The sequence below is a fragment of the Eschrichtius robustus genome, chromosome 5 (assembly GCF_028021215.1).
Source record: "Eschrichtius robustus isolate mEscRob2 chromosome 5, mEscRob2.pri, whole genome shotgun sequence".
Taxonomy (NCBI): domain Eukaryota; kingdom Metazoa; phylum Chordata; class Mammalia; order Artiodactyla; family Eschrichtiidae; genus Eschrichtius; species Eschrichtius robustus.
Genome location: NC_090828.1, coordinates 72,168,842 through 72,181,839, shown reverse-complemented (window position 1 = coordinate 72,181,839; position 12,998 = coordinate 72,168,842). Strand labels below are relative to the sequence as shown.

At 43.5% G+C, this 12,998-nt stretch overlaps 1 protein-coding gene across 3 annotated transcripts in view; it reads right to left on the bottom strand.

Moving 5' to 3' along the window:
* LOC137765354 (CD302 antigen) overlaps positions 1–12,622 on the bottom strand; it is a 131,792-nt gene extending 119,170 nt beyond the window's left edge. For all 3 annotated transcript variants that reach the window (XM_068545044.1, XM_068545045.1, XM_068545046.1), the window contains exons 1-3: positions 12,529–12,622; positions 6,822–7,193; positions 1,241–1,411 (exon numbers count right to left, since the gene is read on the bottom strand). In XM_068545044.1, coding sequence (XP_068401145.1) covers positions 1,241–1,411; positions 6,822–7,193; positions 12,529–12,622 — 637 coding nt within the window. The remainder of the gene's footprint in view (positions 1–1,240; positions 1,412–6,821; positions 7,194–12,528) is intronic.
* Positions 12,623–12,998: the final 376 nt, after the last annotated feature.

Sequence of the window (12,998 nt, the reverse complement as noted above, 5' to 3'; positions counted from 1 at the left end):
AGGGCCCCAGAAATCTGTATTTTAACAAACTCCCCAAGTGATTCTGTTGTAACCTGAAGTTTGAGAACCATTGGCTCGATATAATTTCTTCAAGTTGCTTAGGACTCTGCATTTTGAAGCTCAGCTTCCCTTAAGGAGAGCTGAGCTCTGGTGGTGGTATTACTAATATCACCAGATTGACTACTGAATAAGGCAGGATAGTACAGTTGTTTGAGGCAAGGACTTCAGAGACAGATATCCTGGGTTTGAATCCTAGCTCTGAAATTTATTAGCTATGTGACCTTAGGCAAATGATTTAACTCCCCTGTGCCTCACGTTGCTCATCTGTAAAATGGGGATAAATAATGGTACCTACTTTATAGAACTGTGTGAGGATTAAATGAGTTAAGGAAGGTTGAATGCTTAGAATAGTACCTGACACTTGGCAGGGCCAAGTAATAACTATTACTACTATAAATAATAACTATTACTACTTAGGGCTGGAGCTTTTTCCTTTCTATTTACTGTAGATTCTTTTAACTTATTGCCCATTAAAAAATATTTCTTAGGCAACTATCACATGTCAGGTACCATGGTCCCCTGTAATTCTCACCAGATTATCGAGAAAATATGTCTCAGTTATATACCGGATAGTGACGCAGCTGCTGCTTTGGTCCCTCTTTCTAAAGAACAATGAATATTTTAGCACACCCTGAAGAGTTTGTGTCAAGTAAGAAGCAATTAGAAAAAATGCTTTGACCAACGTACAGGTACAGCAGAGGGAACAACGTCACCAATTCTGAGAGGGATAGGGATATCTGTCTCTTGTTCGCTGCTCTTTACTCAGGCCATAAACATAGTTAAGTCTCCATCATCTGAAAAGAAGCTTCCTCAGTCCACTATCACCCAGCTTCTTTGAACACTAGTTTTTTGGAAACTGCTCTATTAAAGGCCAACAGCAATTTCCTGACTGCTCCTGCCTGGTCCATTTCCCCTTCCTAAGGTATCTGTGGGTATAGAACACTTCCTCATCCTTTGTCTTCCATCACAACACCCTGTCTTGGTTTTCTTCCTGGCCTACTTCTGAAAGTAAGTTCTTAGCTACACATGACTTCTCTCTCTTTCCTCAAATATATATCCCTTCTCTAGGATATTTGTTGCCGTCATTTTTGAGTCACGATGGACTCTTGCTTCTCCCTTTTGCCTCATAGGAATGGTATCCTTTCCTTTCCACACATAAAGTTTACCAGCCCATACATACCTGGTTGTAAGCAGATGCCCCACTTTTGATCATATCCATAATCTAAGGTGGTTGCACACCATGGCCCACCGCGATCTCCATCATGAATGCACTCATGATGCCAGGTCCCATTAACTAAGAATGGAAATTCACAAGGTCTCCCATAGGAGTTCCCATCTCTAGTATAGATCTCTGTGGGTTGGGGAGAAAGTAGAGGAAAGAAGAGTTAAAAACTGGATAATCAGCTTTAGTTAACTAATTTCTAAAACTGTTTTGAAAGAAAGATTATGTTTTCACATGTATGAGAATATAGTATCTGGGTAGGCTGCACAGTGTGGAGATTCAGAGCGTGGATGCTGGCTCCCCCACTGATCAACTGTGCGGCTGTGGGCAAGCTCTCCAACCTCTATCAGTCTCAGTTTCTGCATTTGCAAATTAGGAATAATGATATGGGGCTCACAGGGTTGTTCATGAGATTCTATGAGATGATCCACGTAAAGGTTTTACAAAAACTTAACTGTTTAACTGTGATGCGATGAAGAGCTGAAAGATTCCAGCTTTACCAACTAAGGATCAACTGACTACTGCGGGTAGCAGAGTACTCCACCAGAAGGGGTGCCCCGCTTGAGATTAAACTTACGCTCTATTTTCTTTAGTAAGAGTGAGGCTAGAAAAATACCTTGGAATCACTGAGGCTGGTTGTGGACTTTGAAACTAACTGTGCAGTTACAGAGATGCACAAATAGCCCCGTTGTTTACAGTCTGGTGGTAGAACTGAGGCTGTGCGTTTTGAGGAAGGAGGAGGAAGGGCTGCTGACTCTCTCAGCAGTCCCTTGGAGAGGGCAGGACATGGTAATCCAGGTTACGAAAGAAGAACCAGCTTCAGCTAGGCAGTCATGGAACCAGCTGGTGACCAGCAAGGTAGCAGAACTAGCTTTTCCTTTTAACAATTTCCTCTGGTACACAGAGAGGAACTGAAAAATTATTCTAACCTCAAATATGTCTGGAAATGCTAGAGGAAGTGCTAAATACTTATGGTGATAACAGTTCTTTTGGAGAGGTGTCTTACAGAACAGCTAACCCTGTGACTATTTCGCTCACTTTTTTCCATAGCCTTAATTTGTTTAAAACCGTGGTTGTTACCAGATCAAATAATGACTATTACGTAAAGCATAGTAATCAGATCTTAGCATCATTTACCAGGCTGTTAGGGTCCCTCAAAATGTCTCATAGATTTGCTTGAAAGTGTGCCTAAGATAGAATTTGATTCCATATCCTTTATTATTCTCAAATGTTCATTTAACTTAAGTGTGAGACTTAATTTAACAGTTTAGAATGTATTAAGCAGCAGTACAGCAAAAGGAAGAGTAATCTAGATGCTTTTACTTGCAAACAATCTTTTAAGGAACATGGGTTTTGTTTTCCTCTGACATATAAATGGTTTTGAACAGTGTACTTTTGTTAAAGAGTAATTTGACCTTATATTTTATAAGGATTCTGCTTATTAGCATGTTTTATTTTTAACCATACCAAAACTCCCAATAGCTCATGACCGATTTCTCTTCCCAAATTACAGCACTTAAAAGGAGAGTCCCTGAGCACAATGACTATTATTTGTAGAACCATCAGGGTTTTTTTGTAAAACCTTGTGTTTCTGTAATACAAAGTACTTTCACTTGTTCTTTCCCATAAGCCCACAAGATCAGTAGGGCAAGTATTACACTTGTTTGTGAAATCCCCATTTCTGCAGAGTTAAGTGAAACATTCATCCAGCTGTGACAGGGATGAAAACTGACTCTCTGATTAGAGTCCTTGACATATAAGGACAACTTGTGACATCAGTGGCTGCTTTCTCAGGTTCCAAGTTAGTGTCATAGCTCAAAGCTGGGCTTCAATTAAAACACTCTCCTGTTCACAATATGTTTTGAAGAATGATAACATGGAACAACCACCACAAGAGCAGCAGCTAAATTATGCTAACTACTCACTAAGAGTTTTTTTTTTAATAGATCTTTATTGGAGTATAATTGCTTCACAATACTGTGTTAGTTTTATTCTTACACATTGTTCGATGCTACTGGACCTCTTAAGTCCCAAGCGTCTCCCCAGAGACATAGGCTTTCTTGAGAAGAATCTTCTCTGAATGTATGAATTTATGGTGATGGCGGCCTGAAAACAACAGATTATTCTACAGTAGGCACAAATTTGTGGGATGAGATGCTTATATGGAAAACTAACTTTTTCCTTTTTTTTCTGGCCGCACGGCGCTGCATGCGGGATCTAGTTCCCTGACCAGGGATCGAACCCAGGTCCCCTGCATTGGGAGCACGGAGTCTTAACCACTGGACTGCCAGGGAAGTCCTGGAAAACTAACATTAATCTCTTTGGTAACACAAGACAAAATAGTTTCAGTGTTTAAAGAGCTTGGCAGACTTCTGAGTTGCTCAGAATTTAGACACTTCTACAGCCACCCCTCCACTAAAAGTCTACTTCCTCTGCATGATTCACCAAACACTCAAAACTTGAAGAGTGCTAGTGAGGTCAAGATATCTTAATGATATAAATGCATACCTGGATGCTAGTCAAGAGCAATTTATTCATAAAATTTATACAGCTAAAATTTTTCTCTGAGAGAAACATGGCTCACTCAGGATGGGGGTTGGGGAGAGAGGTAACCCAGGACACAATGACAGATAAATGTTCTTATATCAGAGGTAAAAAAAGAAATTATACAGCAAAAGCCAAGGGAGAAATAAAGAAGCTAAATTTGGGGAACACAGTGCTGGCTTTGAGTCTTAGCTTTGCTGTAACAAGCTGGGTTACCTTGAACGTCACTTTGTTGAACTCAGGTATCTTATCTTTCTTATTCTGTACAATTAGACAAGAAGGAGGGGACAGGGACCAATATGAGGAGTCTGAGAGAGCAGTCCTAGAGGAAGTCCCTAACTTAAGACAGCAGTCTCCAACCCAAGAACAGGAAGGGACTGCATAAATTTAAAAGAGTAGAATTGCCAGGACTTAATATTTGATTAAATTTGAATGGTGGGAGAAGAAAGCAGGGCAACTCTAGAGTGACTTGTAGATTTCTGACACATGCAACTTCGATGGTACAAGTCACCTGGAGAGGAATGAAGAAGAGGCACGTTTGGCCCTGGCCTCTGGCATGTTAAAACTTGAGGTATATGTTGATAAGTCAGGACTACATGCATCTTTTCTTAGAAATTTTTAAGTTTCTTATCTGGAAATTTAGTGTTCCAAATACTGTATTTGCTAAGGTCAAGAAACACTCTATGCCTATGGGCTCTTGCTGGTGAGCGCTGTTTAGCTTTCTCTGGGTGACACCCTAGGTGGGTTCTTTTTTTTTTTTTTTTAATTAATTAATTAGTTAATTTTATTTTTCTCTGCGTTGGGTTATCGTTGCTGCGCACGGGCTTCCTCTAGTTGTGGCGAGCGGGGGCTACTCTTCATTGCGGTGCACGGGCTTCTCATTGCAGTGGTTTCTCTTGTTGTTCTCATGGGCTCTAGGCATGTGGGCTCAGTAGTTGTGGTGCACAGGCTTAGTTGCTCCGCGGCAAGTGGGATCTTCCTGGACCAGGGCTCAAACTCGTGTCCCCTGTATTGGCAGGCAGATTCTTAACCACTGTGCCTCAGGGAAGTCCCCTAGGTGGGTTCTTAATCTTTTTTGTGCTACTGATCACTTTGGCAGCCGTGTGAAGCACACGAGCCCCCTTCTCAGAAGAATATTATAAATGCATAAAATAAAACACATAGGATTACAAAGAAAACCAGTTACGTTGAAATAAAGGCATTTTGGGGACTGAGGGAATTTATAATTACAACTACGTCCCTCAAAAGAATTAGGAGCAGGAGACAGAAAGAGCCCTGCCAAGAAAATTATCTTTTCTAATCCTTGAACAAATACAAGGAAACAAGTCAAATCCAGTTCAAAAGGCAATTTGTTTGGTTCCATGTTTTCTCTTAGCTGTCAAGTTAGAGAAAGGCTTTTATAGCACAAAATTTAAGCTTGCCATTAAGTGGTATCCAGAAAGCAGTTGCTCTTAAAGGTTAGGAGGAAGTGGCTAGCAGAAGCAGACTTTTCAACTACTTAAGGGTTGAGGACTGAAGAAAAGGAAAATCCCATCTCTGATTCTCTACTATTTCCCGTAACAGCAGAACCTGACATCTCAGAAGCTGCTGCATCTTCACTAGGAAACAGAAAGAGGTTCCCCTAGGAGAAAAAATTGTGCAGAGACAAGAAGAATGGGAGGCCAAATTTAGCTTAAGAGAAGAGGAAAATCTCTGTAAAGCTATGTAAATGAACAAAGGAGAGCACAGATAATAGTTAAGACTTAGATAATTCAATATATATACATATATATATATATATGCACCAACATTTGATGTAAGTTAGAGCAACATAATGAAAAAAGACTTGCTTGGGTAATTTACATTTAGAGGTTTAAAAAATGAATCTACTCTTTCTTTTTAAACTCAGAAATTTGTTATAACTGAGTCTCTAGACTCAAAACAAAGTTCATGATCAGCTCCCCCAAAGGCAACAAAGACAGTTTCAAACTTAACGATGGTTTGATTTATGAGTTTCCGACTTTGTGATGGTGCGAAAGCGATACTCATTCCATGGAAGCCGTACTTTGAATTTGGTCTTTCCCTGGGCTATCAGTACATGGTACAATCCTCTCTCGTGATGCTGGGCAGCAGCAGCCACAGATCCCAGTCAGCCACACGGTCGTGAAGGTAAACAACTGACACACACCATTCTGTTTTTCGCTTTCAGTACAGTATTCAATAAACTACATGAGGTATTCAACACTTTATTATAAAATAAGCTTTGTGGTAGATGATCTTTCCCAACTGTAGGCTAATGTAAGTGTTCTGAGCACATTTAAGGTAGGCCAGGCTATGATGTTCATTAGAAGTGTATTAAATGCATTTTTGACTTATGATATTTTCAACTTATGATGGGTTTATAGGGACATAACCCCATTGTAAGTGGAGGCAGATCTGTATTCATATACTTATTTTTGGAAGCAAGAGAGGAAAAAGTCCACTCTTAAAATGTTGAATCATAAATACAAACATCAAAGTGTGATAGCCACGCCAAAAATAAAAGTAAAGCCCGCAAGACTCTGAAAGTTTTTCCATTACATCCAAATCTGCAGACGAGAAAAAATTCATTTCCTTTTTTTTTCCTTTCTCTTTCTTCTTTTTTAACTTAGAATAGGTTCAACTTTACTAGATCATTTGACTTTTATCCTGTGTAGAGGACTTCCTGTTACTCTTAACATTTCCTTTTCTCTGGAGTTCAGGATGTAATCATAGGAAGTACATATGCTCAGGCACCGGAGAGGTTTCGAATCCCACGGTGCCACAGAATGGCTGCAAGACCTCTGACAAGGCACCTAACCTCTCCTAGCCTTGCCTGTTAAAGGGAGCAAATGGCACTGACCTCGGTGTCTGGCACCAAACACCAGCTCACTCCCCTCACAAGTGCATGACTCTCCTTGTGGTCAGTGGTACACGTTCAAGGCCACTTTCACCAAATACAGCAGCAAGTGAGTCAAAGTGCCTCTCCGGTACTCACCATGGTAAGGCTGGGCACAGAGGTTTTCCTCTGAGCCTCCTTTTTTCCAGACATCAGATGAATTGGTACTGGCTATGGCGTGTCCACCCTTCAGAGTCAACCTGTACTGGGCAGCTCCGTACAGAGAGTGATGCTCACATTTCCACCACAGCATGGCATTGGCGTCACAGCTGAACATCCTCAAGGAATCCGTGGGTTTGGTAATGTCTAGGCCAAGGCACTTCTGGGATTGCAAATGAAAGAGTCGATGCTGGGACACCCACTTCCACAACATGTCCTTGGTTTCATCGCAGTCCTTTGCTACTATCCAGTCATTCAGTGGTGTGATGCACTTGCCTGTGTTTTCATTAACGATGGTGAATGAATCATTACCTGAGACAAGACAGGCAGAAAAGACATTTCAGGATTCTGAATTATGTGGTTGATGTGCCTTGGCCCCTGTTTGCTAAGGAGAGTCTGGGCACCCCTGGACTGTTAACACCCTCCAAGCTGTATAAACTGTAATGTTCTACACAAGGTCGGAGGACAGTGAGAGCCAGAGAGGCAGTTCAGTGTTGTGTAACAGCATGGGCTCTGGAGCCAGTCTGCCTGGGTTTATAGCTTGCCTCTATCACTTATCGGCCATGTGATCAGGACGTTATTTACCTGCTGTGCCTTAGCTTCCTCCTTTGTAAAACAGTACTTCATAGGGTAGATGTGAGGATAAAATGAGCTCATACACACAAAGCACTTAGAATAGTATGCATATTTGTCAGAGCCATTCAGTGAACTATTTCCCCCCCTTATTTAATAAGATGAAGAAGTTCCTTAGTTTTCATCTTCTTTAGATAAGTGACCTGTAGTCAATGAAAAATATCCTGAGCTTATTCAGGACTGCAATTCTGTCTTGCTTACATTTTGGCTACTACAGCAGGGTAAATTATTATATGACATTAATGTGTCTGAGAGGAAATAGGGTAGAAGTAGAAGAGTGGGATAAAAGGATGAGAGGAAATGGAGGCCTGGGTTCTGACGGTAGGGGGACCTATGACAAGCTCCACTGTTGTACCTCCAGGAAGGTGACAGGATGCCCCTGGGGAGGGGATGTGGGGATCACCCAGGAAGGTCAAACCTGAGCTCCAGAAATCACCTGAGCCACAGGATTCAAGACCCAGTAGGTTTGGACAATGGGAAACTCAGAAGTAATCAGTGTGAGCTGAGGGCAAAGGGAGGGATCTCCCTGAATGCTTCCCTGGCAGTTTTGCATGAGCTGGGGAAGACCTCAGTAGTGACAGAAACTGAATTTCTGTTAATCTGGTAGAATGGGACCTCAGAACAAAATTTAATTTTATTTTATGAAAATAAAGTAGTGCACTGCTGCTTGCACACCTGAGTTTGTGGAGCAAGGGTCACATCTGTTACAGCAAATGACAATTGAACAATTTGGTCAGTGCTTTTACAAAGAAACATTTTTTGAAGGTGTAGCACAGAACCTCACGTTGGTGAGCTGAAATAGTTTAGACAAACGTAAGCAATCTTTGTCAATGAACTGAAGGGTTCAGCAGAAGGAGCTGTAAGATTTTAGTTCCCAAAAGGCACTTTCATTTTGATACCAGCTTCACATTCAGTGGTCTTACTAACACTAAACACCTTTTCTAATAATAATTCACAGGCTTGCAGAATTAAAAATTCTCACACTAAGGCCTTGAGGGGAAATTTCACCATGCAAGTAACAACTATAAAATTAAGTCCAATTCCAGTTTGAACTTTGGACGGAATTTTTGTTTGTTTTAAATAGCAGTAGCAGCACGAAGAGAAACAACAGGAACAACAAGAACAAAATGCTTTAAAACTTTATTTCTGCTTTCAAATCGGTATTTTAAAATACTGCCTAGGGTTGCAGCTAGATCTGTTTGGATAGCAGCTTCCATCCCTCACTCTTCTTTGATATCACTCTGCCATTCTCTATTTTATGGGCACAGTTTGGAAGGATAGTTAACAAAAAAAAGGAAAATGTACTATTTTAGAAGATTATAAGACAGTGATGTACCTCTTTCCCAACCTATTCCCTCTCACCTCTCCTGTGTTCCAAAGTATCAGGAATTACCGCAGAAAAAAAAGAAGTCTGATTCTGCAGGAGAGTGGGCGGTGGCCACCCCTGCTGGAACCTTCCCCTCTCTTGCCTTATAATCTCCCTGCACTTTATAATCTTTCCTGGGCACTTTGCTCTGTGCCCTTTGACCCCAGCTTTGCCTACCTTTGCAATCTGGAGTTCTAGATTTTCCAAGTTGCCTTTGCAGAATCCAATGGATTAGCTACAGCTCTTAGAATAGTGGAAAGAGCAGTGGAATAAGGAGTTAGGGGTCCTAGACTGAAGACTTACCTCTGCTATTGGTTAGCTGGGAGACCTTGGGGAAGTCAATTAACCTCCCCAGGGTCTTCTACTCTCCAAATGTAAGATGAAAGCAGTGGATATAAGAAATCTAAGTCACTTCCAGTACTAACATCCTATGCTTCTACTAACTGAGTTTTTCTAGCCTTGTAGGCTTTACAGGTCTGTGCTAAGTTCATTGCATATTGTTCTTAAACAGATGTCCACAACTTTATTATGTCATGCTAGTAGAATTTTAGGTCATTTGAATTCCATCTGTATTGGGCATGTGCACTTAAGTGACAGTGCTGCTCTATAAGTACTCTTTGGAAGAGAAAAAAAATTTAATCTTTCCCATTTACTGTATGTTTAACTTTTAGGACACCCATGGACTTAACAAGCTTGTAGGACCTCTGAAAGACTACAGGAGAGGTGTGGAGTAGCTACATTGAAGAGGAATTGCCAAGCTTCTTACCTAATCGCAAACATCTATGATTATAGATACTTGCCTCATTCTATATCTGTCTTTTAACCAAGTATGCAATATCAATGCTTGACACCTATAGTGATCACTTAGCAAATACATTAAGTATTGATATGATTTAAGGAAACTTGTTATTAGCCTTCATACATGATGTATGTGTAAGCATTCATACATAATACATAACCTAGGGAGAGTCTTGTACTCATGATGTTTTCCCCTATCTTTCTTTACCCTTCAGAAGAAGCTGTTCAGTCTGCCCCAGTCTTGTGACCCTATTGGGAGGGTAGGTTGAAGAGTGGGAAGAAGGACTAAGAAAGTATGAAAATAATTTATTTAGAAAATTTGTTAAATAAGGGTCTATGACATATATCAGAAATGTATTACACTTTGAAAAGGTGATTGCAGAGCAATTTATAAAACAGATTCTGTATTGATAGCCTTATATTGCATCTTGTTCACTTTATACTGGCCCTAAATGGAATTTTAATATTTACCTACAAATACAATATTGGGACAAGTCTAAAAGACAGAAGTTGATGAAAAGAAGCCTCAACACCTCTAGCAGCACTTTTTAATGTTTCGTTTTATATAAACATTTTACTGGTGTTTGAGAGGAAATTGCTACATAGCATTATCATAATTGAAAATGAATTTTTAGACCATCACAGGAAAACTATTTCTTATTGTCTGATTGTGAAGTATCTCCTTTGTTACAAGCCCTAAACCAAAGAGTTCTGCACATTCCAAAGAGAAGCTGGACCTCAGCATCCTGTAACCACAGACAAATGGAGAAGAGATGGCTTGGGAAGGCAAGAAGGATGAAGACTGCAGCTTTTTTAGTTTCAGGGGAACTCCCACAGCCCACACTGTTAAGCGTTTTGTGGATTTGCTACCATGTGTGCACAGAGTGTACACTAGGAGAGACTCAGAAGTCTGGATTTGCCAGTTCAAAAACAGGTCCTCCCACGTGCAGCAGCGGAGACCCAACTCAGCCAAAAATAAATAAATAAAGCCAAAACAAACAAACAAACAAAAAACAGGTCCTGAAGTGACAGCTCTGGGTCCACATCAGTGTACTAGCAGTCAGAAAGTCATGGGGTTCAGACTGGGTGGTGTGGGCTGGTGAGACCCCCAGAAGTCCCTGAAGAATTAGTTTACTTCAAGCTGTTGGTTCTCCAAGGAGACAAAAAAAGTTAACTAAGCAATTGGCATTTCCCCAAGGACACAGAGGTACTCCTCCAGCATCTGAGCAATGGAGACCACCTGTGCAAACCTAGCTGCGTACATGTGGTGAAGTGCACGCCGTCACCAGCATCATGAAGCTGGCATACTGCCAACAAGCTACCCAAATGGCTAGGGTTTCAAAATTCCAGCGCTTCCCTTAATAGGACCACAAGTCTGGTCTGATGGTGTGTGTAAGCTGATCAGAGCAGCTGCTCAAGGTGGGGAAGGATGCAGGAAAACAAATACCTGCGAGGACCTAGTGCAGGAAGAATGGCGTTAAGCTGGTGCTCTTTGCTTTGGGTTGATGAGAAAGGCCAGGGATTGTAGAGACTGCAAAAATTAAGAAAGTCTTGAGTTCTATGGGGGAGACAAAACAGATAAGACTAAAGCAAATGTAGATGGAAACGGAGAGTTTAGTGATTGAAAGTCTAGTGTGCTTTTACTATAGTTAGTCGCTGCAGTGAAAATTTTCTCCCTGGATTATGGCGCAGGCAGAATAGAATTCTCACGGCAATAAAGGCCTTTTGGTAGTTTCCAACATGGAGGATCAAAGTACACAGAAGTGTGAGTCAGAACAGGGTCAACTAAAAAGTTCTTGATGTAGACAAGATGATGCCACTCATACTCTGAACAAACTATAACTCATGTAGTAACTTAGTTTAGCTGCAAAGAAAGTAAATGCCACAAGCAAACTGAAGCTTTTCAAAAACTCCCTCGACCATCTTTTACTTCCTCATCTAGACAAGATGACGGAAGTGGTAGGTGGGGACGGCTCACTGACTGCCTATTAAGCAGCCAGACTAAGAAACAAAATCCTCAGCACACCTTTGGCCAAGGCAAAAAGAGAAAGTAAAAGCAAACTCCGGGTGCTGCGAAGGGGCTGGTGCGGCAAGCACTGCCCAGAGCATCAGCGAAGGGTGTCTGATCCTGGTCCTGCTTCTGAAGTGACAGGCAGGAGGTCTCCGGGCAAGCAACCTGAGCTCCACCGCGGGACCACCGGCCTCTGGGGTGGGGCATGGGGCGGTGGTCCGGAGATGATAAGCCAAGTAGAAGAAACGGTCGCTGCTCGAGGCACTGGGGGAGGGCATCATAACAGAGTCACGGCCATAGCCACTGCAGGAGACACGGCTTTTTGATGTGCACCATAAGCGCAGTGAAGTCACGGAATCGTTACTCATTCTGGCGCTGTGGGTGGAAAGCTCCTCTTGACATTGAGTGGCCAAGGTGACCAAGGGACGAAGGAGGGGCGAGATGGGCGAGATGGGCGGGATGGGGCTTGGTGGGGGGCTTGGTGTTGAGGAGCCCTATACTCTAGGGAAGCAAGATTTTAGAGGAGAGAGGACGAGGCAGGAGCGGGAGCCTCGTTCTGAGAAGACTCTGGGTGCCTCCCCTGCGGTGGACTCCTCGCCCTCAGCACGAGAAAAGCCCTGCGCTCTCACGCCCCACCCCGCCCTCCTCCCGGACCCCGGGGGGTAATGGAGTTGCTTCTCCCCGGACCTCCCTTCGGCTCACTTGTCCGGCTCCAGCCCCGAGCAAAGCAGAGGTGACGTGACCCCGGGGCGCAGCCCTAACCCGAACCGAGGAAAGTCAGCCGGCCTGGCAACGTCGAGGTCCCTAGCCGGCCGGCGAGCGGACGCGCCCGCGGTTACCTGAGCGACCAGAGGGCTCCACCAGACCGAAGCACGGGAGGAGCAGCACCAGCAGCTCCGCCGCACGGAGAGGGTTGGCCCAGCGCGTCCTCATCCTGAGCCGGCTCGGGCGGGTCAGTCGAATCCTCGGGGGCACTCGGCACCCTGCCCTCCCGGTGCGCGCAGTCAGCCCCGCCAGCGCCTTGGCCCCTGGCTTCCCCGGGCGCCCCAGACCCGCCCCCGCCGCCCTCGGCCAATCGGATCAGCACGTCCTTGGTCCCAGGGCGTGGGGGGGGGGGGCGGCGGTGCGGATACAGGGCGGGAAGACGAGGCGTAAGGAGCTCTGCGCACCTGCGAAGGGCGGCCCCGCGAGGGGGCGGGTGGTGAGCGCCAGGCCAGAGGGCAGAGCGCCGCCCAGACTAACGGATGAGGCGGTCCTGCGCCCCGCCGCTTCTTCAGTACAGTTGAGGAGACGCGGCCCTTGCTGGGAC